Source organism: Saimiri boliviensis, chromosome 15, assembly GCF_048565385.1.
Source record: "Saimiri boliviensis isolate mSaiBol1 chromosome 15, mSaiBol1.pri, whole genome shotgun sequence".
Classification (NCBI taxonomy): domain Eukaryota; kingdom Metazoa; phylum Chordata; class Mammalia; order Primates; family Cebidae; genus Saimiri; species Saimiri boliviensis.
In genome coordinates, this window is record NC_133463.1 from 50386085 (window position 1) to 50413755 (window position 27671).

At 41.8% G+C, this 27671-nt stretch overlaps 1 protein-coding gene across 6 annotated transcripts in view; it reads left to right on the forward strand.

Moving 5' to 3' along the window:
* The first annotated feature begins 303 nt into the window (after positions 1-303).
* Positions 304-27671, forward strand: part of JPH1 (junctophilin 1) — a 90778-nt gene continuing 63410 nt past the window's right edge. For all 6 annotated transcript variants that reach the window (XM_039464759.2, XM_010351437.3, XM_003940693.4 and 3 more), the window contains exons 1-2: positions 304-1060; positions 6355-7114. In XM_039464759.2, the coding sequence (XP_039320693.1) occupies positions 682-1060; positions 6355-7114 (1139 nt within the window). In that variant the 5' untranslated portion in view covers positions 304-681. The remainder of the gene's footprint in view (positions 1061-6354; positions 7115-27671) is intronic.

A 27671-nucleotide genomic window follows, 5' to 3' on the forward strand; every position in this document is an offset into this window, starting at 1 on the left:
ACATAACCCACGCAGACAAACACGCATACAACGAGTTTTCCCTCAACACACACGTGGCCGCACTCACAGGAGCTTAACCACATTGAAAAACCCCAAACACAAACACAGGAGGCTCCGGCGCCCGCAAGCGGCCCCCACACAGGCAGCCGCGCCTTCATCTCCAGGCAGGGATTCTCGTGCGTCCCCGGGTACACTCGTCCTCCCACCGGCATCCCACTGCGCGAATACATGCTCGCCAGCCGGTCCCCGCGCGCGCGCCCGCCAGCCGGGGAAGCGGCGGCTCCCGGGGCTGGGGGCAGGGCCCGGTGGGGCGGGAGCGCAGCGGGGCCGGGCCTCCGTGCCCGGGGAGGGGACGAGGGGCGGGCGCGGGGCGGCGCCCGGCTCACGTGGGCGGGCGGGAGCAGCTGAAGGTCCGCTCCGGAGCTTGGGCTGTCCTCTCGCGCGCGGCGCTGGCCGGGGCGGCGGCGGCGGCGAAAGAGGAGGAGGAAGGCGGCGGTGGCGGCGGCAAAAGAGGAGGGAGGACGGGGGCGGCGTCGGACTGGAGCCGAGCGGCGGCGCGAGCTGCCCGGGCCGCTGTCGTGAGCTCGCCCGCCGGGCCCCCACCCCTGAGCTACACCCTGCCGTGCCCAGCACTGCCCGCGTCCGTGCCCCTGCGGGGAGCGCGCCGGGGCTGCCCCCCGAATGACGGGCGGAAGGTTCGACTTCGACGATGGCGGCACCTACTGCGGCGGCTGGGAGGAGGGCAAGGCGCACGGGCATGGCATCTGCACGGGGCCCAAGGGCCAGGGCGAGTACTCTGGCTCCTGGTCGCACGGCTTCGAGGTGGTCGGAGGCTACACCTGGCCCAGCGGCAACACCTACCAGGGCTACTGGGCGCAGGGCAAGCGGCATGGGCTGGGGGTGGAGACGAAGGGCAAGTGGATGTACCGGGGGGAGTGGTCACATGGTTTCAAGGGGCGCTACGGGGTCCGGCAGAGCCTGTGCACCCCCGCTCGCTACGAGGGTACCTGGAGTAACGGGCTGCAGGACGGGTACGGCGTGGAGACCTACGGGGACGGAGGTGAGCGGCGTAGCGGGCGGCTCGGCTGCTCCGCGAGCTGGTGCGGTGGGCTCTGCCCCGGCTGCGGGGAAGCGGGGAGGACGCCGGGCGCACGTGTCCGGAAACCCGCCAAAACACCTGGGGGCGCCTCCTACCCCTCGCCCGCGCCCGCCCTCCCCAGAGAGGGGCGCTGGGGCCGGACTGGGGCGCGAGGGCTGAATCTGACCCCGTTCTTAGAGCGGGCCGTGTGTCCACACTCGGGGGAGCGAGGCGTGAATGTACCTGGCCGGCGCCAGCGCTGCGCTGCCACCGGGAGGGAACGCCGCCCGGGAGGGCTGGGCTGGAGAGAGGAGGCTGTCACTTGAGCCCGTCACATTACGTTCCTGATCCCTCCCTCTCCCGGCCGGGTTTGAAATCGCCACTCCCGTGGAGTTAGAGCGAACACCCTGAGCGGGTGAGGCTGGCGGTCCGTGCTGACCGCTCCCCGGATTGGTTTCACGTGGAGTCGTATTTCGCTTCTGGTCCTCTAGTAGCCTAAAGATAGAAGCCAGAACCCCATAACTAGGATGTTGGGGAATTGTACCTTATTTGGGGGTGCATTTGGAAACGTCCTAGTTATGGGAGCGGAAAGGCCACCTGATGCAGGTGGAGTTCAGAGCGTGTGAGTTCCTAGTTTTCATTCCATTCCTTACAGTATTGGTCGTCCCATGAAAAGCATAGCAGTCTTTGCTGACCTGGAGATCTTGGACAAATTACTAGGAAAATATTTTAGAAATGGGCAACGAAGTCTATATTTTAAAAAAATACAGTTGACCGGTGGGTTCCTAGCAGCTACTTTACTCCTGAGAATGGCAATACTGAAACAATAATTTGCATTATGTATGACCTAAGCGGTATGCCTGGCTGTGAACAAAGATCACCTTATTTTAGTATTTAACAATATTTGCCAAAGAGATTGTGTATATACCAGAAGTTCCTCTTTTATTAGGAAAGGTATACATTATTGAAACAGGTGTCAAAACCTGCTGAATTTCCTTGTGTAATACGCTGAGAAAGATATTCGTGAATGGCTTATTGCTTTAGCAAAGTGCATTTCTTGATAATAAACATAATCATTTTTAATTGAAAAGGGTTGTAGGAGGCGACATCACTTTTTGGAATTAAGCAGCTCAGAGTTGGAGGATATTAAAGGGATCCAATTAAAAGTTTCTCCAGCCCACAGCAGCCCCATTTATACCATTGCATATATAAAAGCTCACACAATTTGTACACTTCACTTAGAACACTTGGGCCGTGTTTCAAATGCGAAATGGCAGAATGGTAGAACTTGCTAAAAAGGACATCTTTTCATCCTGCAGTATAAATAAAGCATATGGTTCTCATGGATTAAAAGAGAAAAACTTTCTCTAATACTTTTCTGTGGGGGCTGTATGAGTCCCGAGTTTCACTGTAGTTAACTGGGACCCTTAAATGTTCTGAATGGGCATAAAATGCCTGGTTGACAGCCCTGTAAATATGTTACTTTGTGACTGGATTTTATTGGAGGACCCAGCTCTTCCATATAACTAAATTCCATGCTCAAAAATAGGAGGCAAAATTTATTTATTTTTTAATGTGTGCATCATTTTATAACCTTTTAAGAAGGCCAAGGATGGTTCTCTTCAGTTTTGGAAGGTTTAAAATAGTCTCCTTTTAAAGATGCTATTCATTAAACACACTCTTGGTTTAGAGTATTCATTATACCTAGTAATCAAAATATATATAGCATGGTAGAGGCTGTCTGTGTGCATGTCATAGAAGCCCAAATAAGGCTCCAGAATGACTTTATGAATAATCTGCCTTCAGTTTTAAAATAAACTTTAAAAAGAAAAAACTTAAAATTTGGCATCATCATGGGTGGTACTGTGGTTTTCTTTTTCTACCCCCCAAAAATCTAATATGCTAGTTAGGAAGAAAAACCTTAAAAATCACTATTGAATGTCTATTCTGTGCTAGTGGATTTTCTGCTGTCTCTCATATTATTTCATTAGAAAGTCCTCAATCATAAAGGGAGTCTAAAGCAAGGGTATTGCTGTAACTTATTTTATACAAACATATTGGCCAAAATAGGAATATCACTAAAAAATTAGCTTGAGTTTGCCTGTTCTCACTAAGGAGTTAGCTGCTTGTTGTCTCCACTCTCCCCACCACCACGTGTCCATTCCTGTACACCCTTTATCAGATTCAGGAAAAATCTGATTCCGTGTATTTTGTGGTGACATTAAACTGGAGGAGGAAGGAAGCAGTAATTCCATGTGAGAAGTATCAATTTATTTTATTAGTGATTTGTTTGTGAAGTGTGGCTGAAATAAAAACCCCATGAATATTAACAATAAGTTATCATACTCATGAAATCCAAGTCTAAGTGCCCAGAATTTTTTGTGCTAATTCTGATCTGTACTTTGTTTTTTTCATTTGTCATAAAACTATTGAAAATATCTGGGAAAACACAAATGTTTTGTTAACTAGATGCATTCTTGCACATACCCATTCGTAGCATATAAACTTAGGTTTGGCATAGCAAAGTGCAAATTTGACTGAAACTCCTAAGCTGGATGCCTTCCACTACAAGACTGTGTAGTTAAAATGACTAGATCTAAAAAATTAGCTCCCAAATGAATACAGTTTAAAACTGGTAAAAGTAATTTTTACACTTGTGAAATATGCATCTATATTTTAGGAATCAAGAGGAACTAATTAGAACTTTATTTGAGCAGCAGGAAGAAGTTGGAACCCACCTGCTTCATAAAGAAATTGGCCCTTTTTTTCTAGGTTCATTGACAAAACTAAACCTATTTTAAATTTCAGATGAACTGCTAACAGTTTGACTGTAAATTGGTTTCTAGCAATTCTGCGGAGGAATTCTTTCATACACTGTGATTTAACAAAATCGGAGGGGAATGTGGCCAATGCTCTTGTCCTCCCTTCTTTATTTGACAGTTAAGCAGAGACTTAAACTTTCTAATTATTGCTGTTGCCTTAAACAGCTTGGATTTTCAAGCCATACTTTTTTGGAAATTCTAAATACTGTACTTGTCTTATTTTTGGAGATAACAGTTTAAGGAAACTAGCTGTTAATTTTTCATCAGTGTTAGACATTAACCAAGATGGTATGGTTGTGTTTTAAAAGTGCAGATACTTAGTGATATCAAACAGCATTTCTGCAAATTGTTTAGCAAAATTAACTTGTCACTATAGACAAAAGTTAGGAGGATATGATTATAGCATTCGTTTAACCAACAAAATATTAAAAATAAGGTGATTTATTTTAGTACATTCAGGCCAGGTTGTATAACTTTCATCCTAGAATTTAAATTTTACCTAGAGGCAAAGGAAAAGTCAAAGTCAAAATTTCCTAGTAATTCCATTCCCATTCCTGTTGAGATGATGGTATTTGGAGACGGCCAATATTCAGTAGGAAGCTTCTCAGCCTGAAATGTTTTACATGACTATCTTATCCTCTTGGGTTAATCTTTTGGAGAAAACTATGGGCCACCCACCTCCTCAAAAGTTCATGGATGTCAGGTTAATACTTCACATCTACTCAGAATATGACATTCAGAGTACCAGACCCACTTAGTATTTCATTGTATATCTACTGTTGCCTATGTCACATATGTCAGAATGAACAAGAGAAGGCAGTCTTGAAATTGGTCAAAACTGTTGACTTGGGAGTCATTATGGTTTTAACTTTCAAGTGCAATGAAATAACCGGCCATTGTTAAAAGAGTTACATAAAGCCACTAGCATTTTTGCCTAGTGTTTTAAAAGTGAATGTATGCCATGCAGTGGAAATCTGTACATGGCATTATAAAATACAAAGTGACTGCAGGGTAGATCTATATAATCAGAAATTGAAAGAGGTCAAGACAGACTAATCATGATTTATTTTCTATGACATTGTGAATTGTTATGAATAACACAGAAGTAATTACATTTAAAATTTTCCAGATAGCTTCTTTTGAGGGATACTGTGAACTAAAATTTATTCTTAATTAAAGGAAATGGACTTGATTGTGAAAAGAAACTTCTAAATTCCCTAATTTAACATTCATTTCCTCCTAACATTATTTTAAAGCTTGTACCAGGTTACTTTTTAATGTCTTTGCTTATTTTAGTAGCAAAAAAATTCACTATGAACAAATGGTTTAGATTAGAGATTATCCTGAGAAAGCATAGTATTTGTTGACAGAGTGATCTGGTATCAACAACATTTTAATGGATACTGTCAAATACACCGTTCCTCTGAGACTAAATCCAAAATGCTAACAGTGGAAGATTTCATCCGGCCTCATATCAGTTTCTCCAAGGGTAAAGGGTATAGTTTTTAGCCACCATAGCTTTTTACCATCAACATAGTCATCAAACACCCTTAGTCCACAAACACAGACCACAGGACACAAGAAAATTTTGTGTTCTCATATGAAGTAACTCCTGTCCTCAGGGTGCTTCTAGTCCGTGGAGTGATTCACAATGCAGTGGCAGCTAAGGAAATCCATAGAGGATGCAGAGATTGGGCAAGTGATATGGCACAAAGCTTTGATCTTTTCACTTAGAAGCACAAAAATGTTAAATTGCCCAGTTTTTTTCATAATAATTCATTGTGTTCAAAATATATAATATGTATTGTGGTTGTCAATTCACTCTTAGCTCAAAAAGGCTCACCCAAATTCAAATGATAATCCTAAATATTCAACAGTTTTCTCTACACTAAAAAAAGAGATGCTGAATATAATGGAAAATTTTAAACATTCATTTGATGACTGTGTCCCAAGTATTCAGATTTAAGCCTGTGTGCTTTTTGGAATGTTATACTGACGTAGACCTAAAAGTCATTTTTTAGAGTTTTCCAGCTAAATTAGTAATCTTAGAATAAAACTTACAAATAGAATTCACTTCTTCTTCTCCTCTTTCCTTGTCTTCCTAAGAGGAATTTTTGATGCATTAATTTCAGAGGGGAATGTTGTTTCTCAGTATCAACTTTTTGTATTAGAAAGTAGTGGTTTTCCTCTGAAATACATAAATTTTTTAATGAAAAGCAAAAAATATCTGAGTACTGGAAAACTCTATACAATGACATTAAATCCTTACACGCAGAATTACGGTGCGGGGGTGAGGGGGGATTCACAAGTGGATGCAAAGTATCCCCCAGGGTTGACTTGAAATGGGTCAGATTTGACCCTGGGCAGGCCTGTGCCAAAGTGCGCCGGATGGTGCAGGCGATCGCGCAGCTTCTGCCCCCTGCTCACACGGTGCTTTCTTGCGGTCTCTCCAAGGTACCTACCAGGGCCAGTGGGCCGGAGGCATGCGGCATGGCTACGGCGTGCGCCAGAGCGTGCCCTACGGCATGGCCACGGTGATCCGCTCGCCGCTGCGCACCTCGCTGGCCTCGCTGCGCAGCGAGCAGAGCAACGGCAGCGTGCTCCACGATGCCGCGGCCGCCACCGACAGCCCGGCCGGCACCCGCGGCGGTTTCGTGCTCAACTTCCACGCAGACGCTGAGCTCGCGGGCAAGAAGAAGGGCGGCCTCTTCCGGAGGGGCTCTCTTCTCGGAAGCATGAAACTTCGCAAGTCCGAATCCAAGTCTTCCATCTCAAGCAAGCGCAGTTCTGTCCGCAGCGACGCGGCCATGAGCAGAATTAGTTCCAGCGATGCCAACTCCACGATCAGCTTCGGCGACGTAGATTGTGATTTTTGCGCGGTGGAAGACCACGTGGACGCCACCACCACGGAAACCTACATGGGCGAATGGAAGAACGACAAGCGCAACGGCTTTGGCGTTAGCGAGCGCTCCAATGGCATGAAGTACGAAGGCGAGTGGGCAAATAACAAGAGGCATGGATATGGCTGTACCGTGTTTCCTGACGGCTCCAAAGAAGAGGGAAAATACAAAAATAATATTCTGGTCCGTGGGATAAGGAAGCAGCTTATACCAATAAGACATACAAAAACTAGGGAGAAGGTGGACAGAGCAATTGAAGGCGCCCAAAGGGCAGCTGCCATGGCGAGAACCAAAGTGGAAATAGCAAATTCAAGGTGAGTGAATGCAGGGTGGGCAGTTTGGCCAGGTCGGTCAGAACAATGGAGTATCAAATGTTATGTTTGTCTGTCTGCAGGTGGCATCGCTAAATGCGTTCTAGAACTGCTAAAAAATCAAAGGTGAAAAATGATTACACACAGTAGAATGAAAATCAGAAATGTACCTGCACTGTTCTGAAACTTGCCATCATCAAAAACTGTCGAAGGCAGTTTAAACTCCCCTTCCTACTCTAAATTACTTCTCTAATATTTAACAGCATGAGGGAGTTCACTGAGACCCTGTGCTCATCTTCCTGGGCCAGGGAAGTTACTGTTTTCTTTTGTTTTTTGTTTTTTGTATTTTTTAAGAAGGACCTCTGAAATACTGCCATAGAAAGCACTGTGTTTTGTGTACCAAAAGAAAGTAGCAATCCATGTAGAAACATACTTAGTATAGATGTGTACCTTTATTCTGATATTTACATTGGAGGTATATATACTTATCCTAGCTTATACAGTTCATATTCTGTTTACTGAAACTTCAGAGGTGAAATTGATTTTGAGACAGCTACCAAAATCTACATGTGTCAAAAGTGGAAACTAACATGACAAAATCTGCCATGCATTGTTTAAAACAACAGAGCTACATAGGAAAGGCAAAGAGACCCACAAGAATCACCACATTCTATGCAGAAGAGATTAGGTCACTGGTGTATTAAAAGGAAAGGGGTGGAGAGAACCTGACATGGACAGATGGGACTCTCAATGTGCCAACGTTGGAAGAAAGAAGAGCAGTGAAGAAAGGCTGTAGTGAGTAGGAGAAAGCCAGTGAATAATAGATTGACAAGTGGGGTGTATGTGTGGGCACAGAAGGACTATGTGCTTGAAGTTTTACCATTAATAGCTGGTTTCAGGTATCCAGCAAGAGGGATGGAGAAATCTATTGGGAATAGAGTTCTATTAGGTAAGGACATCATAGGTGAGACAAAAAGAAAAAGGTGTGGTTATAAATGGAACATTTTATTTTTAGGCTGATTTAAGTGGGTACTGACTAGCCACAACTTTGTAAGACTTGAAGCATAAATTTAGTATAGAATATTAAAAATCCCGTTTCTGCCTCAATAATACTCTTCCACAGAAGTAAATATCCTTTTGAAACCACAAAATGTTAGCATGTCTTCAGGTTCATGGCACTGGATTGATGAACCCCCCTTTTTTTTGGTTGAGCCACATGAAATTTCCACTGAACTTTTAAATGTACAAAAAAATGGTGACTTTATATGATTCAACTTAGTACTTATAGAGTTCTTTTTTTTTAACTGCCCCTACTTAAAAAATAAGTAGGGCTACTAAGTAAAGTAAGGCTGCATTTTTTGCATTACTTTTAGATGTATATTATGTTATATATATTACGTTAAAAGGCCCCAAGCTTTTCATTTTTATCCCAAACTAATCCCATTTCCAGGCTAATATTTTTTGTTGATCAGCACAAACTTTGATGAAGGGTCTTTCCTGTCTTCTCTACCAGGCCCCTTTTACTTTAGATGACAGTTTTGGATCTACTTTGCTTTTCATTTTGCTTATAGATCAGATACTCAGCACATCTGATCTTGCTAGCTTACTAGTGATATATATTGTTAGGCCCTAGCCTCTCATTTTAAGTGCACACTTGGATTCTTCCATGTCGTTTTCTCCTTACAACTTAGTGATATGCTAAAGGCAGATCAGTCTTGGCAGGTGAAAAATGAACCTCTGCAGAACACTTCAACAAATGACTTATTCTTATGATTAGTTTCCGTTGGAGGAGTTTGTATAACAGAAAGGGACTAGCAATGCACAGGTGATCTTTGATTAGGCTAGTATTATCAAACTATCACCGAGGTCCTAGCCATGTTCTCTCTGTTGAAAGTCTTTTGGGGGTAGTAGTATTTCATTTGAGATATAGTTATAATCAAGAGATCTTTAGTTTAACACCTTATATTTTTAGCCAGTTACTTCATAAAGATTTCACCTAGCTATGTTTAAAATGCTTAATTCATTATGCAAATGAAATAAGCCAGTCACAAAAAAAAACAAATACTGCATGATCTCACTTAATCAAGTACTGCAGTGACCTCACTTGATCTAAAATGGTCAAGCTCATAGAAACATAGAGTAGAATGTTAGTTGCCAAGGACTGTAGGATGGGGAAAATGGAGGGTTGCTGTTCAACAGATACAAACTCTCAGCTGTGCAAGATGAGTAAGTTCTATAAATCGGCACTACAACATGGTGCCTATAGTTAAAAATCCTGTATTGTGCATTTAAGAATTTGTCAAGGTCAGGTGCTGTGGTACACGCCTGTAATACCAGCACTTTCGGAGGCTGATGAGAAGGATCACTTGAGCCCAGAAGTTCAAGACCCATCTCTGCAACATAGTGAGACCCCCCTCTCTACGAAAAATAAGAAAACTAGCCAGGCGTAATGGGCACACACCTGTAGTCCTAGCTACTTGGGAGACTGAGGTGAGAGGATGGCTTGAGACCCAGAGGTCGAGACTGCAGTGAGCTGTGACTGTGCCACTGCACCCCTGCTCACATGTCACAGCAAGACCCTGTCCCAAAAAACAAAACCAAAAAAGGAATTTGTTAAGAAGGTAGGTCTCATGTTAAGTATTCTTACCACAGTAAATAAAATATTGTTCGGATGACACAATCAACAAATTAAAAATAAAAGCATTCGATTAACCTTCTGTATTTTACTCAGTTTCACTGTTTTAGTCCTTTTCCCAGATTACTTGCTATTACACAATGAGCACTTCAGATTAGAGCTTCATAACTTGCTTTTGGAGAAAGCAGCTAAAGGAATGACATTCCCCTTAAAATAGCTCTGAGTTTAGAGTTCTACACTCTTTTAAAAACTTTAAAAAAAAGAAAATATTCTCTTAAGATTTGCTGCCTGGGGGATAGGACTTTTACCTACATTATTGTCATAAACCATGGCTCTTTTCTAATGCCAGAATAGCTACAAAATGTCCATATAGAACATCTGTACGACCCCTCTATGGTTACTGTTATCAGTGTTTTTGTTTTTAAAACTACTGAAAATTTAAGAACATAGATGACACCCTTCCCACCTAGCCCAGTGATGACAGAAGAAAAACTAGAAACTAAGTCTCTTGGCAGCTACTGCTATTGAAGTCACTAATTCATCATTAGCAACAAACGGAGATGATCAATGAATAGTTATTGACTATTCAGTTTGTCCACCCAGGTAGTATAAATCACTGTTTCTCAGCAACATAGTGAGACCCCGTCTCTACAAAAAGTAAGAAAGTTAGCTGGGTATGGTGGCGTTTAACTGTAGTCCTAGCTACGGAGGAGACTGAGGTGGGAGGATAGCTTGGTAGAGAAGACTGAAGACCCCCAATTTCAGATCTGGAAAGGCCAAGAGAGAGCATCTGGTCCAAGCCCCTCACATTCAGAGGCAGGGACCTGGGCTCTACCCAAGATCACCCCACTGTTTCTGTAATGTTTTCATTCCATTTCTGTTACTTATGCTTTAGAGACTTTTATTTGTTTTTTAAGTCCCAGGGAAATGGGCCTGCCTTTGTACCATCATTCTATTTTATCTTGAAGCAAAGGTTCAAGCTGGCTCTAAAGGAAAACAATTATATTCTCCAGTAATGTCTCCAGGAGACACAGAACATCTTTGGCCCAGAGATTCATGAAAGCATGGTAGATCTGTGGATCTTTACTTTGCTTTTCTGAAGAGGGAGTTGTGCTGCTCCCCAGTAAACACGTGCAGAAGGCTTGTTTCCGAAGGCTTATTATGGGCCTCTGTATAATTCTGACAGGTCAAAAACTATCGGGATGGCATAGGGTAGATAGTAGATATCACATAGTAGATATAGAGTTGATAGATTCTAGCAGGTTAGCACTTAGAGTCAAGACCATAGGAATGCTAATAATTTACTGACTCCTGGAACTTATTTTTAGTCTTGTGCTCTGCTCCAAAAGGTACTGTGTTTATAAGATTTAACAAAATTTTACTTCCCTTTTGTCTTGGTCCTAAGGATATAAATCATCACCTGGGATTGAGAAAGGGTCTCAACCTTTTTTTTTTTTTTTTTAAGAGATGTTCAAAAGGCGGGAGAGCAACTCTAAATATCTCAAGAAATGAGTGTACCTAGCAGCTGCTGAGGCTGCTCCATGCCAGTAGCTGACATACCACCTCTAGTCCTGGGATCCCAGCATCTCTGCTCTTAGGTGAAGATGCTACTCCGAGAGACAGATGTTAGAACTAGGGAGAGTGGAGCTAGCATCTAAGCCCAAGCTCCATGACCTTTCTTTTGTCAGTGTGTACCCTTGATGGTAACTTGGCCAGTCAGACCCTTCTGAGTCCCTGGCGTGTTTTTTCAGAGCCCTAAACTATAGCTAGAGCCTTATAATTTAGAATTGGATCCCCCCAGTATGCTGAATTTACTTTTTAGAGAATATAGGCAGAATCTGTTTTGGTAGAAGAGACAGAGGGCCTCCAATTTCAGATCTGGAAAGGGCAAGAAAGAGCATCTGGTCCAAGCCCCTTGCATTCAGAGGCAGAGACTGAGGCTCTGCCTAAGATCACCCCACCGTCCCAGTTGTTTCCATTCTGTTTCTTAGGCATTCAGTTTTCATTCCCTTCGTTTTTGCCTCCTCAATTCCTTCAGCTTCCTGTCATTTCAACTGCATTTCTCATTTGGTCGATTTTTACTCCATTGACTCTCGTCTCAATAATTCCTTAAATGGGATGTTCAAGGATGTCACTACTTGAGAAAAATAGTCTAAGAAAGCATTTTAAGATAAGGCATTTGGCTGAGAAAACAAGTAAGAGATGACCTGTAGAGAGCTCCACTTCTGTGGAAATGAACAGATCGCTTAGGAAGAGGTGTGGACAGAGCATAGTGTGATCCAAGTATTGGAAGAAATAATTATCTTGCAGGAATATGGAAGATGTAGGAGGGGTGGGAGAGAGCTGGCCTCAATCAATTAAGAACCACAAGCCTTTGCTTTTATTGGCTTTGTTATAAGAAAAAAGACTATAAATTGAGGAGCTTAGCAAGTCAGTAGGTAACTGCTGCATTCTGTAGACTTTGGCAAACTCTGATCACCCTCACTGAAGCTAGTGAAGCTCATTGGTAGTCAGCTGGGAAGGCTCCCAGTACGACCAGGAAGTGTCAGTGATGGGGATGGGTAGCTGGTCACGTGGGACTGGGCTGCTCCTGTTGCCACCCTCTCCCCGACCATTGCTGCCACTTCAGGTGATAGGGGCACCCAGACATGTGTAATCTTAGGAAGCAGTCCTCTTCTGTCCCCTGTCCAGCCCAGAACTAAGATCTGATGCTATGTTTGCCAACTTTGGACTTAAATACAAAATGATACATACTTTTCCTGTAGGATTTTCAAAAACTATTCTCCATACTTTTGTATAAAAAAGGATATATTGCATTTTCATGCAGATGTTCCCCACTCCTCCATACTCAGAATGGTTCGACCATGGCAGCTTGCTTTCTGTCGGAAGGGAGGTCTCAGCCCCTGTCCCTGCTCCCCCTGGCTAGCTCCTCAGGCTGCTGGGTCTTCACTCTGCTTGAAGCCTAAGTCCCTTCTTAGTGGAAGTTTTCCTCAACCCCACTTCCTCTTAGCCCACTTCTAGTCTAAAATTCCTCCATTGGTCTAAATTGACATTTAATTTTATAATATTTGTTGAATATCTCTCACCCCAACTAGATTGGGAAGGATGGACTGACTGAGGTCAGCTTTGCTCACTTTTGTAAGCCCAGCAGCAAGCTTAGATCAAGGCATGTTAATAAGTCCTCTAGTAAATATTTGGTGAATGAATTAATTAAATTTTGACGACTTAGGGTATGACCACTGCCAGTGCTCCTAATTTGATTTTTCTGGGTAAAACTACATTTTAAGGATGGAAACTTAGCTCTCATAATTCATCATGCTGTAATCTGACAGTGGTCAAGGAATGCAGAAAATGCCAAAGTGTGTGCTACGGGTATCCTTTTCCTTAATTAAGTCAACATTGTTACGAGATATAACCAGGGAGTAAGGGCATCAGGTTAAGCCAAACTGTTATCTCCACTTTCATAAGTATTGAGCTAGTCAGTGATACGTATGAGAGATTCCCTTCTAGATGTGAAAACTCCAGGAAGTCAGCTTACCCTGACTACAATAACATTGGCTTAGCTTCCGTATTTGATAGCACCAAAACATGTAATATGTCGGAATGTGGGAGTTTTTTTTTTTTTTTTTTAAGTTTTTCTTGAATGGGGGTCATTTTCCTTAGGCTCTAACAATATCATTTGATTTAACACATAAAGTTAGATGGGATAGAACACTGGCTATTACCAATATTAGAAAAAAGCCCATTCTCTGCTAAGTTATTATAAAGGGCCAAAACTTTGACATTATTATTTTTTTTTTTTTTTTGAGACAGAGTTTCGCTCGTTACCCAGGCTGGAGTGCAATGGTGCGATCTCGGCTCACCGCAACCTCCGCCTCCTGGGTTCAGGCAATTCTCCTGCCTCAGCCTCCTGAGTAGCTGGGATTACAGGCATGCACCACCATGCCCAGCTAATTTTTTGTATTTTTAGTAGAGACGGGGTTTCACCTTGTTGACCAGGATGGTCTCGATCTCTTGACCTTGTGATCCACCCGCCTCGGCCTCCCAAAGTGCCGGGATTATAGGCTTGAGCTACTGCACCCAGCTGACTTTGACATTTTTAAATTCTCCTTAACAGAGGGATATCCTTTCTCTCTTGCAAGTCAAAGCTGTTGATAAGCTATCTTTATGTCTGTACTGTAATGATAGTGTTGTATTACTTTTTTTTTTTTTTTTTTTTTTTTTTTTGAGACAGAGTTTCGCTCTTGTTACCCAGGCTGGAGTGCAATGGCGCGATCTCAGCTCACCGCAACCTCCGCCTCCTGGGTTCAGGCAATTCTCCTGCCTCAGCCTCCTGGGTAACTAGGATTAAAGGCATGCATCACCATGCCCAGCTAATTTTTTGTATTTTTAGTCGAGACGGGGTTTCACCATGTTGACCAGGATGGTCTCGATCTCTTGACCTCATATTCCACCCGCCTTGGCCTCCCAAAGTGCTGGGATTACAGGCGTGAGCCACTGCGTCCGGCCTGTATTACATTTTTAAACAGAGTTTAGATCACCTTTTCCGTGGGTTTTTTTTTTTTTTTTCTTTTACTGGTGTTCTGGTTAATTTTGAGTATTAGCACAAGTGATTTTTATGGGAAGAGGAAATCCATCTGATGCCTTCTAAGTCATTTTAATGAATAGGTTGTTAAATAGTTAAAGAAATTTTAGGACAAAATCACCTTAAAATGTGGGCATTTATTGCTAAGGCAAGCATTAGTTATTTTCTTTAGTTCTGCTACCTGTGTTCTTCCACATCTGCACCTTGGCTGCCTGTCACTCTTTGCAACTGTCGGTAACCAGTGCTTCCAGAGGCTTGGTTGAAACACCCAGACTCTGAAATTCAGAAAAGTTATGGTGAACAGGGAGCAATGGTTACCTTACCCTTCATGGCAGGGTTGTTTTGAGGATTGAATGGGAGAGTGGGTATCCTGGGTCTTTGTAAACCGTAAACCACACATTGCAGTTGATATTTCATAAAATGTTGCAATCCTAGAAGTACTATTTTCTTAAGTGGAAAGTTGATAGAAGACCAAGAAGCCAAACTGGGATGGAGGTAAAGATGAAGTGAGGAAGGAAACATGAATGGAAGGAAGCTTTGGTAAGCAGAAATGGGGATAAGCAAAAGGAAGAGAGTTAAATCTACTGAGCTTGACCACCTGCATGCAGACATGAGATTGTATCAAAACTCAGCCCATTTCCAGCCCCAGAGCTATGTGAAGTCAGCAGGCAATTTTATTTTTTAAGACTGAAAAGTGAGCAAGGAAATGGCATATTCATTTATATCAAGTTATGCCCCAGGTACTATTCTGAAGATAACATAGGATAATAAAGGTCTTACCTTAAAGTATGTTAGTGTAGGCCGGGCTCGGTGGCTCACATCCATAATCCCAGCCCTTCAGTATGCCGAGGTAGGCGGATCCCTTGAAGTCAGGAGTTTGAGAACAGCCTGGCCAACATGGTGAAACCCCGTCTTTACTAAAATTACAAAAATTAGCTGGGCATGGTGGCGGACACCTGTAATCCCAGCTACTCGGGAGGCTGAGGCAGGAGAATTGCTTGAACCTGGGAGGCAGAGGTTGCAGCGAATGATGATCCCACCACTGCACTCCAGCCGGGGCAACAGAGCAAGGTCTCAAAAAAAACAAAAGTTACTGTAGATCATCATCCTTTTATTTTTATATTGTTATCCTTTATAATTTTTGTATTGAACATAGAGTTTTCAAATACATTTTTCTCTTCTTTATCAAAGAATGTCCATTTCCCATGGGAGAAAAGTGGGGGGGGGTCCTAGTCTAACTTCCTCACATTTTTTCTTGGCTGTTTAAGGAAAGACGTGATTATCCATATCAAGGGATCCAGGGCAATCATTGAGCATTCTCTCTATTCATGTGCCAAGGGAGCAGCTGAAACCAGAAAGATGACCTAGGTGCCAGCTCTCTCCTGCCTCCCCAAGCAAAGGGTTAGGCTTGGATGTAATAGAACTGAGAGTTGTGACTTGGGAGCACAGAGAAACTCCTCTGGCCAGCTCCTGTCCTTCAGCTCTGATGTCATATCAGTCACCATGCAACAGGTCATACCGTGTATATGACAGCCTTGTAAAAACTCCTTAGGGTATCCTGTTTCTAAAGATCTTTATTAAAAAAAAAAAAAAAAGGCCGGGCGCGGTGGCTCAAGCCTGTAATCCCAGCACTTTGGGAGGCCGAGGCGGGATCACGAGGTCGAGAGATCGAGACCATCCTGGTCAACATGGTGAAACCCCGTCTCTACTAAAAAGTGCAAAAAATTAGCTGGGCATGGTGGCGCCTGCCTGTAATCCCAGCTACTCAGGAGGCTGAGGCAGGAGAATTGCCTGCACCCAGGAGGCGGGGGTTGCAGTGAGCCGAGATCGCGCCATTGCACTCCAGCCTGGGTAACAAGAGCGAAACTCCGTCTCAAAAAAAAAAAAAAAAATCTTTCTCCAGTGCTCCCTCCCAAGTCCAGGCCCATTCAGACACTCAGAGGCATTGAGATGGACATATGTTTTAGTGACTAACATGTAGGTTCAAGAGAATACAGATGTAATTAAAATTAGTCTTGGGCCAAAATAAATGAGAAGATCACACAGTTCTCCAGACTTTTAAGCCATTAAAAGCATGTTTTTTAAAAACTCAAATTGTGTAGGCATGGACTTCCACTTTGATTAAACAGGGAGGACAAGGAGAAGACACTCTATATAGTTATGAATGGGATATGAGACAATATACAGTCCTACAGAGATCTACTTAGTGAAAGCTGGCACTGAAGACTGGAAGGGAAAAATAAAATTCCAAGATGATGATAAACCAGGCTTTAGGAAAACATATTGACCCTATTTTAACTGTAGAAGCCTCATCTTGCTTAGATAGTACAAATTTCAACAGATTCCAGCTTATAGGCCCTGAAATATAACCCTTTCTCCATAGTATAAAGATGAAGAATTAAAGCAGCAATTTCTTTTTAGTATAGCATCATTTGTAATGATAACCATCCTACTTCTGTGTTTTCTGGAAAGCCCCCAAAAATGGGATTGCATTCATATTTTATCCTGTATGCTTTGTGTGAGTTTCAGCTTTGACCTGGAGAAACTCTGTTTTTAAGCCAGTGGCAGAGTTCTGCATGCACGCTGCCATAGCTGGTAGACTTCTCCAAGCAGCAGCTGCCAGGCAGCCGAAGCACCCTGCTCACAACTTTCCATTATGGATTAAGCTGACTCTGCCAATCTCACTTTACTCAAGACACCAAACTGGACGCTTGCAAGACTAGTGCCTTGCAAATCTCTGAGATGCTTTTCTTATTATAGATGAAATATGAACATTGTGTTTAGGAACAGGATCCAACAAATGCCAAAGGTATTTATGTAAGTCATTCAGCTTTAGTACAACAGCCTCTTGAGAATAAAGTCAAATCAGCTTTTAATCATTTCACCTTTTTGTTTTAGTTGGTGTTTCACATTTGTTTGTATAATATGTTAAATTCAAAATAAGCTGCTTTCTCAAAAATTTAATTAATATGTAAGGAATCAAGATTGGCTCTCAAATAGTGTAACTCTTTGAAGTCAATCTTCTTAGGACTTCCACGTGGGCCAAAAGGAAGCTGTTTAAGCCAAGTAAAATACATTAATTTACTTTCTAGCACTTTTAATACAATAGATTGTCAGAGATTAACAAATAATTTATTATGTTTTTCTTAAATTTTTAAACTTAAATATGGCAAAAATTTTGGTGACTTTTACTGTATTGAATCAATAGAATTTTGATCTCAGTTGTTTGGTCTAGAAGTGCCTATCCATGTCATTTTTTAAATTGGCATGGGAGCTTTTTTGAATTATTATTTCAAGATTTCACACCTTCCATCCATTAAGGAAGCATTTGAGATACAGGTGGAGAACATGTTTTGACATGTTGAGATAACTCACGGAAGCTAGCAATTTAGGGTTCAAGGGTAAGAATGGAAGAGCCTCAGATGATAGGGCCTTACCCCCGCCCCCAGCCCCCTTGCTGCTCAGTCAAGTGATGTGAAAATCAGTTGAACTGTGGACTAATAGATTACTTTGTAAAGGCCCAAATACCCTGGTAGGGGTGATGGTAGTCCAGCCCATTTTATAATGTTCAGTTCTTAATGAATTACCAACTTTAATCATTCTTAGTTACATTAATCTGTTACATACCATGGAAATATAAAATTGTGATTAAGACCTAATTCTTTTCATCATGGTGTCTGGTTAAGACAGATGAAAAAGCAGTTGTTACCCATTGGATTATCAGCCCCTTGCTTAGGTAACCCTAAGGTATTTGATCATAGCCTAGGGCTGGAGGCAGGAGTCTGCAGGCTGCAACCAGAGTGAGAACCAAGGGATTTGTGAGTGTTTTCCAGAAGAGAGAGGTGGGTGCAAAGGACAATGGACCATGTGTATTTGGGGTCCAGTAAAATGTGCAGTATGGTTGGAAAAGAGTGCTAGGTATAGGGTGTTGAGACGTGAGCAGGGTCTCTCGAACCTATATGGGGGAGTTTGGACATTATCCCAAGGATAGGGCAAGGCTATTGATAGGTCTTAGGCAGAATTACATCACTATCTTTAGAAAGATCACTCTGGCTGCAGGTGGCATAGGGATTGGGGAGAGTAAGGGGTAGCGAAACTGGAGACAGATTAAATAGTCACAGGCTGGGCGCAGTGGCTCAGGTCTTTAATCCCAGCACTTTGGGAGGCCGAGGCAGGAGGATCACTTGAGCCCAGGAGTTTGAGGCTACAGTGAGCTGTGATCACACCACTGCACTTCAGCCTGGGACAGAGCAAGACCCTGTCTCTAAAAATAAAAATAGTTATTTGCTAACTAGTAATCTAGGTGGTAGCCTATGTGTTGGGCTAAGCCATGGAAGTGGGATGGAAAGAAGCATATGATTGAATGAGAGCCTCCCAAGCAGATTCACAAGGACCCATGGCTGGTGGAGTAAGCATGGTAACCCTAGAAATGGAAGAGTCAGACTGGCTCCAAGTTCTTGGGTTAGACAACTAATGGATGGTGGTACTATTTACTCAGAAGGATACCAGACAGGAAGGGAAAGATTTAGGGAGGAAGATAAGTTTGGATTTTGGCTTCTTGAATTTCAGGATGCTAGCCCAGAAGATAATGGGGGAAGATGGGTCTGGAACTCAGAGATTTGAGCTGTGCTTGCAGAGCTTGGAGCCAATCCCTGGAAAAGATTCTAATGGGACATGCAGAGAAAGAGGAAATCTGTGTATATAATACTAGACAGAGCTCTTTTTAAGAAGTACAAGTAGGCCAGGCATGGTGGCACACAACTGTAATCCCAGCACTTTGGGAGGCCAAGATGGACACATCCCTTGAGGTCAGGAGTTCGAGACCAGCCTGTCCAACACAGTAAAACCTCATCTCTTCTAAAAATACAAAAATTAGCCAAGTGTGGTACACATGCCTGTAATCCCAGCTACTCAGGAGGCTGAAGCAGGAGAATTGCTTAAACCTGGGAGGCAGAGGTTGCAGTGAGCCAGGACCACACCACTGCCCTATAGCCTGGACAACAGAGTGAGACGCCACCTCAAAGAAAAAGAAGTACAAGTGAATCAGTTCTCACATTAAGTGACTAGGAATTTGTTGCCTTATGGCAATGCAATTCAGGTATCTGAATTTCTATTCTCGAATTTGTGAGGTTATTCTTTCTAAGATTTGTGCTCAAGGGACCTACCCAGTGAGCAAGCTCTGTTGGACTGTTTTTTTTTTTTTTTCCTTGGCAATCTACTAGAACAAAATATCACTCTTACAAATTATTATGCTAAAGAAGCTTCATTTGGCAAACATGTATTTAGTGCCACCTCTGTCCAAATACAACAGTAGGCCCTGGGAATACAGAAAGGAATAAGAAACAAAACCTGTCATTAAAAGCAAATACCCTGCCAAGTCTACAGTACCTTTGTGCAACTGGCAGGTGCCGTGGGACTGCAGGTTGGAGGGACCCACCGAGAGGCACCTGTGACCCATTCGGGGTGAGCTCATCACCAACACTTTCCTGGAGCTCTTTGCACCAGCAGCACTCCTTGCTTCAATGTATTCTCCCTTGTCCCCCTCCTTGCCTAAGCTCTGTCAGTCCTTTGCGATTACACTCAAGGCATGGACTGCATTAAGAAACAAAATGTCTCTTCCAGTAAGTTATTTTACACCTGATAATAGGAATGCTATCAGTAAAGCATACAAAAGACACATACGAATTTTATAATGCAAAAAAGAAAATTATTAGTGGTTTCCTTAAAAAGTTTAAAAAATTATTTCTACATAGAATCTATAAGGTACGATTTTGGGTGGTAGCAGGATCTTATTAGCAGTATTTGTATACAGAAACATTAAAGTTAGCTATTTGCAGTAAATGAATGTTTTGGCAGTGTTTCCAGATAAGGTAACAATGTAGAGGCTGCTAGGTTTCCCCCAAGTGTGTTATGCACTGGTGCACATTGTTCTCTCCTTGTGGTCTGAGGATAGTAATTTGGGTGATACCTTTTGACTACACACAAACAGACCCAACAGGTCTTGAGTAGTTACCTGCTGTGTGGATTTGACATCTGTCATCTCATCTCATCCCATGGCAACCCTATGAGTTGGTAGGAAACTGAGGCATAGAAAATTCACATAGCAAGCACACAACAGCATCAGACCCCAAGCCTTTCCCCTCCACTGGATTTAGAGAATTAGAATAGGAATTTTTTTTTGAACTCATGTACTCTCCTTAGGCTCATAAAAGAATATCTGTCCGGGAATGGTATCATTTAGTCATAGACTTCATTTGGCCACTGTTTCATTTAATAGACATTGTTCATTCAAAAGCCACAAATCTTGGGAGCCAAGCAATTATAAAAAGATAAGGTCAGTATAACATGGTAAATTTGAAGAAAAAAACTATGAAAATGAAAAAGAGGGAAGAACACTGAGGGCATATGGGGCTTGCAGGATGAGACTAAGCCTATGCAGGCGAAGAATGAGTAGAAGTTAGGGAGCAAACAGTGGCCAGTGTTGCATATGGGAGGAAGCTCCTGAGCAAAGGTAGAGTGGAATGAAAGTACAGTGTGAGTTCCTGAAACCAGTTGGATAGCGGAAGAATGCTTTCTCCAGGAGTAATCTGTCCACCCACTGCAGCAGATCACAAGGGGTGCTTAAAATTCTCTAGTCCTCCACCCAGTACTGAATTAATGTTTCTTTGCACGAGGTGCAGAAATTTGCATTTATTACAAACTTCACAGATTATTCTTGGCCACACTAAAATTTGGTACTTGCATGGAGGGGATATGATAGGAAACAAAATTACCAGGGTTTGGAAGTCATATTTTCTACTTTTGGTTTTGGGGAGTCTTCAAAGGCATTTGAGAAGGGAGCCATCTGCCTTTGAATGGATGGTCTGACTGCTTCATAGAGAAAGAATTTAAGTGGGGCCAGCAGTGGAGGCCTGGTCTGTGGAGGAGGAGATAAAAGGCCCTGGTTGAGGTCAGGTGTGGCAGAGACATAAGGGATAAAATTAGCAGGACTTGATGGAATACAAGTAGTGAGTTAGGAACAGAGGCAAGTCTGAGATGTTGTATGGCTGATACTCTTATACCCCTATTAAGATTAATAAGAAAGGTTAACTCACTCCCAGTATATGGGTGATTTATTTCAAACATATGAAACAAGTAATCTTTCTGAGTCTCTTTCTTTTCTCTCTCTCTCTCTCTTTCTCTTTCTTTCTCTCTTTCTTTCTTTCTTCTTTCTTGTGCAATATTGTGCCATTTCAGCCTACTGCAATCTCTGCCTCCTGGGTTCAAGCAATTCTCCTGCCTCAGCCTCCTGAGTAACTGGGATTACATTCAAGCTGCACCACACTCAGCTAATTTTTTTTTTTTTTTTTAGTAGAGATGGGGTTTCACTAATGTTGATCAGGCTGGTCTCAAACTCCTGACCTTGTGATCTGCCGCCTCAGCCCCCCAAAGTGCTGGGATTACAGGTGTAAGCTACCATACCCAGGCTTCTTTCTTATCAATAAAACAGGGGTGAGGAAATGGGAAACTAGACCAGATTGTCACAGAAAACCTGAGTTTGGGTCTCTACTCTTTTGTGAATTCTTGTCCTTTTGCCTGTTTTTGAACCTGGCTTTATATAACAATGCCAATGTTTCTTATAGAAAGTGTTCAATTAGTAAATGTAGTGAGACATCATTGACATTTTACTTTTCCAACTCCAGATTTATCTACAGTCAGAAGATGGTATGAAAGGGAAAATGTCCTACTGCATACTCTTAGGAACAAGATTATGGTTAGGACCCTCTAACCAAAATTAAAACCATTTTGAAGTACCAGTAAACATTCCACAAGCACAACTCACTTACCAGTTATTCTTGTTTATATCAGAAGTATTATCAATACTCACACACTTAGTACTGTGCTAGATGTGAAGGGAGGAAAACGGGTGGGCCTGACTTCCTTCCCCCAACACACACACAAGCTTAGAGTCGGAGAAAATGCGTGCACATGGGAGGTAGTTGAAAAATAACACGAAGCAATTCAGTCAGCTATATTTGTTTACTAGTGCTCTGCCACATTCCATGAAGGTTTCATAGTTTACATAAATGTCAAAATGGCTAGTCTTCTAGGAATTACAAAGGAGTGGATTGACTTGTTTATAAAGCATTTCCAGAGAATTTTTACTTTGCCTATATCCTAGTAATATTTTGTTTGTTTGTTTCATGGTAATTTGCATGAATTTGACAGTAAAAGCATTTTGAAAAATTATTCAAACTCTTCACTAGATCAGAATACAGCCCATGTTGGAACTATTGAAATGTTATTCTAGAGTAAGTAGTCACTAATGTTTAATTCCATAAGTGAAAATTAGGGCAAGAAGAACACACTGAAGGGGTTTTCTTTTTATTTTCTTTAAACTTTTTAGTAATGAATCAATTTTGTGGTGTTAAAGTTCAGCTACTAAACTTCATTGACTAAAAGTTTTCTTTAAATTAGAGTTGCTATATTTGTAATAGCTACAGACCTGCCCCTGTATTCAACGCCCAATGATAACATGTTAAATATATTTCAAGGGAAATATAATAGATGGCATGCAGCAACAACAAAAAAACAAGCGTCAGACAAGCACCCCACTCCCATAAAGAGTGTCTATGTAAATATGCATATGTGGCCATTGTTAAAAGAAAAACTTTAGCCAAATTAAATTTAGCAGAGTTTAATTGAGCGAAGGACAATTCGCACATCAGGCAGCCTCCCAAGCCAGAGGAGGTTCAGAGATTCCTGTGCAGCTGAGTTAGTGGAAGAAGATTTATAGACAGAGAAAGGAAAGTGAGGTACAGAAACAGCCGACTGGCTACAGCTCATCATTTGCCTTATTTGAACACAGCTCGAACCGTTGACCTCCTTTGATTGGCCCAAAACTCAGGTTATAGTTCATGATGTACAGAGAAACCTTTAGGCTGAACTTAAAATATTTAAGGACGCAGCTTTAGGCTAAACTTAACACCCTAAAGAAATGCTGAATAATAAAAAAAAAGGGAAAAATATTAGAGAGACAGGGTGCATAAAGAAGGTCCCGTTAGGATTATTGTCTATGGTGCCAGGAAGAGTTGATCTGGAATGACTTTGTGAAGAATTTGGTCCTTGGGCAACATTTTGAAGGGAAGCTAAGGCAAGATTTGTCACAGTGGATGGAAGTTTTACCAGGTGGGAGAAGGAGACCCCATCTAATGACACACAGCCCGAGGAGGAAGAAACTCCCTCAAAGGCAGTAAAGATCACCAGTGTTCATTATTTGTGGACAGTGTCGTCTTCATGGCTTTTTGTAGTAAGTCTTAATTTTAGCTTCATGGCCTGTTTAATCTTCTCCTGATATTCTGGGTTGATGTTGCATAATGATTTGAATTGCCAGTAGAACCTGAAATAAAGGATCTTTCATATGCAAACAGCTCTCCCATCCCCTCCTCTTACCACCCGGAGAAACATCTAGAAAGGTAATAAATTTGTGGAGAACAGCATGGTGCGACTACTCATATTTCTGAAAATGAATGCTGTTGTAAGAAAGTTAGGAAAGTGGTGTAGAGACATTGGATACAGCCCTTCTATCAGATTTGTGCTCTGGAGCTTCATCCTCTTTTGAAAAGTCTTGCAAACCCACCTGGATTTTGCGTTGCAGTGCTGTCGAGTGCAGCTGAGTCATGGCAAGAGAAGAGGACAATTAGATAAGGGGTGCCTGACTATTAAAGGATCTGAAAAGCACTAACCAGGGTATTATGCAACACACAAGTTGAAACCGTTTCAGAGTGCCGAGGAAGTTATTAACAGGAGCAAAACAACATCTGAGGAGAGTGATTTTAGCTACAGTGCTCAAGGTAGATTGCAAGCAGCAGAAGTTGGGGATGCGATCGTAAAGGACATGAATAAATCTATCTGGTAATAAAGAACTAGACTCTCGAAATTTGTGAAGGAAAGCTCATCTTGTATACAGCAACCAGCTGCATGCAAGGGAGTTAACATTCTAAGCGTGTGAGTACAATATGATAAGAGCACACGAGGCACCGTAAAGGCTGCTGGGGACATTATGGGGAGGAAGATAGTGAATCTGATTCATGGACATCCAGGGTGGAAGATAAAAAGATAACATGAGTTTTGTGTAAGAATAATACTTTGAAGCCTTGAGCACTTAGCAGCTTCTCATGGAAATGAATAAATCAAAATCAGAGATTGGCACTGTCATTTATAACAGCAATTATTAGGAAAGTGAGTAGAGGGGGCTGGAATAGACAAATCTCTAAAGAAGAGGCAGACATGGTGACCTCTGTATGGAAAGAAGCAGAGAATTATTTTGTGCTACTGTTAAATGCCAGACAAGGTTCGACTGTGGTTATAAATGTAATTTCTCTATTTGCATAATTTCTTCTAAAATCAAATTAGCAAATCCTTTGTATTTAAGATGTAATAAGAGTAGTCATCACGCTAGATAGCCACACACTATCAAAGCTTTAACTCTTCATGCTGCCTCTTTGACTAAATTTATATAAAAGAATGAAACTCACATCTGTGACGTTCTTTGCCTTAGAAAAGGCATTTTCCAGTTTTTATTAGTTGTGTGCAAAATGGAGCAAAAGAATGAGCACGGGGCTGAAATGAAGATGCTTGTCTTACGAGTTAAGCAGTGTGAAAACTTTGCAATGGCTAGTTTCAGGCCCCAAACATGTGGTTGGGGGCTGTACCTCTGGGAGTACATTACCAGGCATTTTTACTGCATGGAGTCGGTAGGGCAAAGAACAGTGAGTTAAGAGTCTTGCGAAGCACACTTGGGTGCAGCTTGAGAACAAGAGCAACGGGAGCTGAGAGTCTGTTTTGTGTTACGTTCAGCGGTACCATCTGTGTCTTTACGTTCCTTGGTTCCTGCTGGAACTTGTCACAGGTTTACTGTGTTTGACGTCCCTCTCTGGTTTTTAATAGGGAATCTACATAGGCCCCAAAGCTGGTCTGGAGCACAGTCCAGCTGCAAATCTTTGGTGGTGGCAAGTCCCTAAGTGAGAGGATTCCTTGCCCATCCGCGTCTGATCAGCCCTGCTCCTGCAAACGAACAGCCAGGTGTTGGGTGTGTTTGACGAAGTCCAGGAGCCTCTGTTGGGCAGTCTGATTTTTCTGTTAAGAAAATACTAGTTATTGAGTATTCTGCTCTAGTCCACCAGCAGTTTTTCCTACTGTTCATCAAACATGAAAATATGTAAAGAAAAAAATATTTTTACTAAATGATGAACAAATGAGTCAAAATATAAAACTGTTTATGTCCTGAACTCTTCAGGTATCAGTTTCTCCTACAATATCATAGTTTGCATTGGCTCATGCCTTATACTTTCTGTCTATATGTGGACTTTGAGTTAGCCAGAGATGTAAAAGTTTTAAGTTTTCAAGCCATGGAAGATAAGAAGGGATTTCTTGCATATATTAATTAGCTTGATTTAATAATTCTGCAGTGTATCCATATATCAAAGCATCACTTTATACACTATAAATATATACAATTTTTATTTGTTAATTATATCTTGAGATAGGAAGAAGAGAAGGAGATTTAGAATAGGCAGTAGCAGGCTAAGATTTAATCAGGTTTATGACAGTTCATATATTAGCCCAAGGCCGTGTGTGTGTGTGTGTGTCTCGTGTGTGTGTGTGTGTGTGTGTGTGTGTGTGTGTCCTTACTGAGATTGCTGCATAGAAGTTGTTCCATTTAGGAAAAAATGCAATTTTTAGGAAAGTTGATTTATTTGCAGGTCCTACATCAAGCAGCTATAAAGACCTTTAAGAACTTAAAATAGGTTTTGCATAACTGGATTTTCTTATGACATTTTGAAGATTTTTCTTCCTTTGAGTTTTTTGTTCCTCCTTTTCCCATTCATTGCATCTCTGTGATTACTATGAAATTCTGCTCACTTACATTCTAAAGAACTTTTAGAAGTCTGAATAAATATGGAACTAATGAACTTTAAAGCCAGATAGAGTTACTATAAAAGATTTTGCCTAATAATTAAGCATAAATCTAAACCAAGTTCGGATCATTTTTAGTGAGAACTAACTTTGGGTTTGTATCCAGAATAAATGTTTGCCTCTACCACTCTGGGAAAGAAAGTAATAATTATGAACAGGTCATTTTTAGATGTCAGTGGCCTACTTTATGCTTATTAATATATACTATATAGCTAATAAAAATAACTATATTTTATATCTTGCATGGGACCGAGCACAGATATCAAGACATTGTAGGCATTCCAAATACTTGGTTTTGATTTATCTCCTTTGAGTTAATATTTTTCCATGGAGATTTAGAATAGGCAGTAGTACGCTAAGATTTAATCAGGTTTATGACAGTTCATATATTAGCCCAATACTCTGTGTGTGTCTGTGTGTCTCGTGTGTGTGTGTCTCCTTACTGAGACTGCTGCATAGAAGTTGTTCCATTTAGTGGAAATGGTGATTATTCATTACCGAAAGTCCTTTGTGGTTAGTGACAGTGACAATGATTTCACAGGACTCGGGTAAAACACACATGTGACGCCTCAGTGATGTGAGATAAAACCAGTGAGTTGTAGTTTTGGAGGTTTTCTTGACTCATGACCTGGAAACTATACCCACTCCTTGCACAGATTTCAGATGAAGGCCTATGAGCAAGAACCCAAGAGACCCATCTGCAAACAAACTGCAAGAGAATATCCTGCAGGATACTAGCCCTGCCCTATGTTTAGGGCCAAGAATGCCAGAAAGACTCTGGGACCTTATTAGACTGAGCTAAGGGGGGAAATTTCATTCAAGTGTTGTCTGTGAGATCTGTTGAGCCTTTGATTTCTTACCCAGAAAATGGGATGATTTGGTACTCAGCTTACAGGCGTTTAGGAGAATTAAATGAGATCAAATATATGTGAGCAGCCTTGAAACAGTGAATAGCACTTAATAGTTGCTAAATAAACTGGTACAGCCAACAATTGTTGAATATTTTCATACCAAATATTGTGAAAAGACAGTCTTCACTCTCAAGAGTGTTCTGGGCCAAGAAATTGAGAAGGCCAGCAGGTAATATATAATGTGATGAGAGCTGTGATGTAGCAAAGAACTATATAGACACACATATAGAACTATATACACACACACATACATATAGTCACATGGGTGACTATATTATCGATGTATACGTTAGCCCAGCAGAGGGTCCCTAATCACTTGGAGTAACTAAGAGACTTTTAGAGACTTGATTCTTGAGAACAGCCTGGAGGTAACCAATAGGAGTTTCTAGAAATAGAAAGGGAAAGAAAAGCTTTCCAAGCAGAGGGACCTGCATGGGCAAAAGCATGGAGGATTAGGAGCCCTCGTTGGTT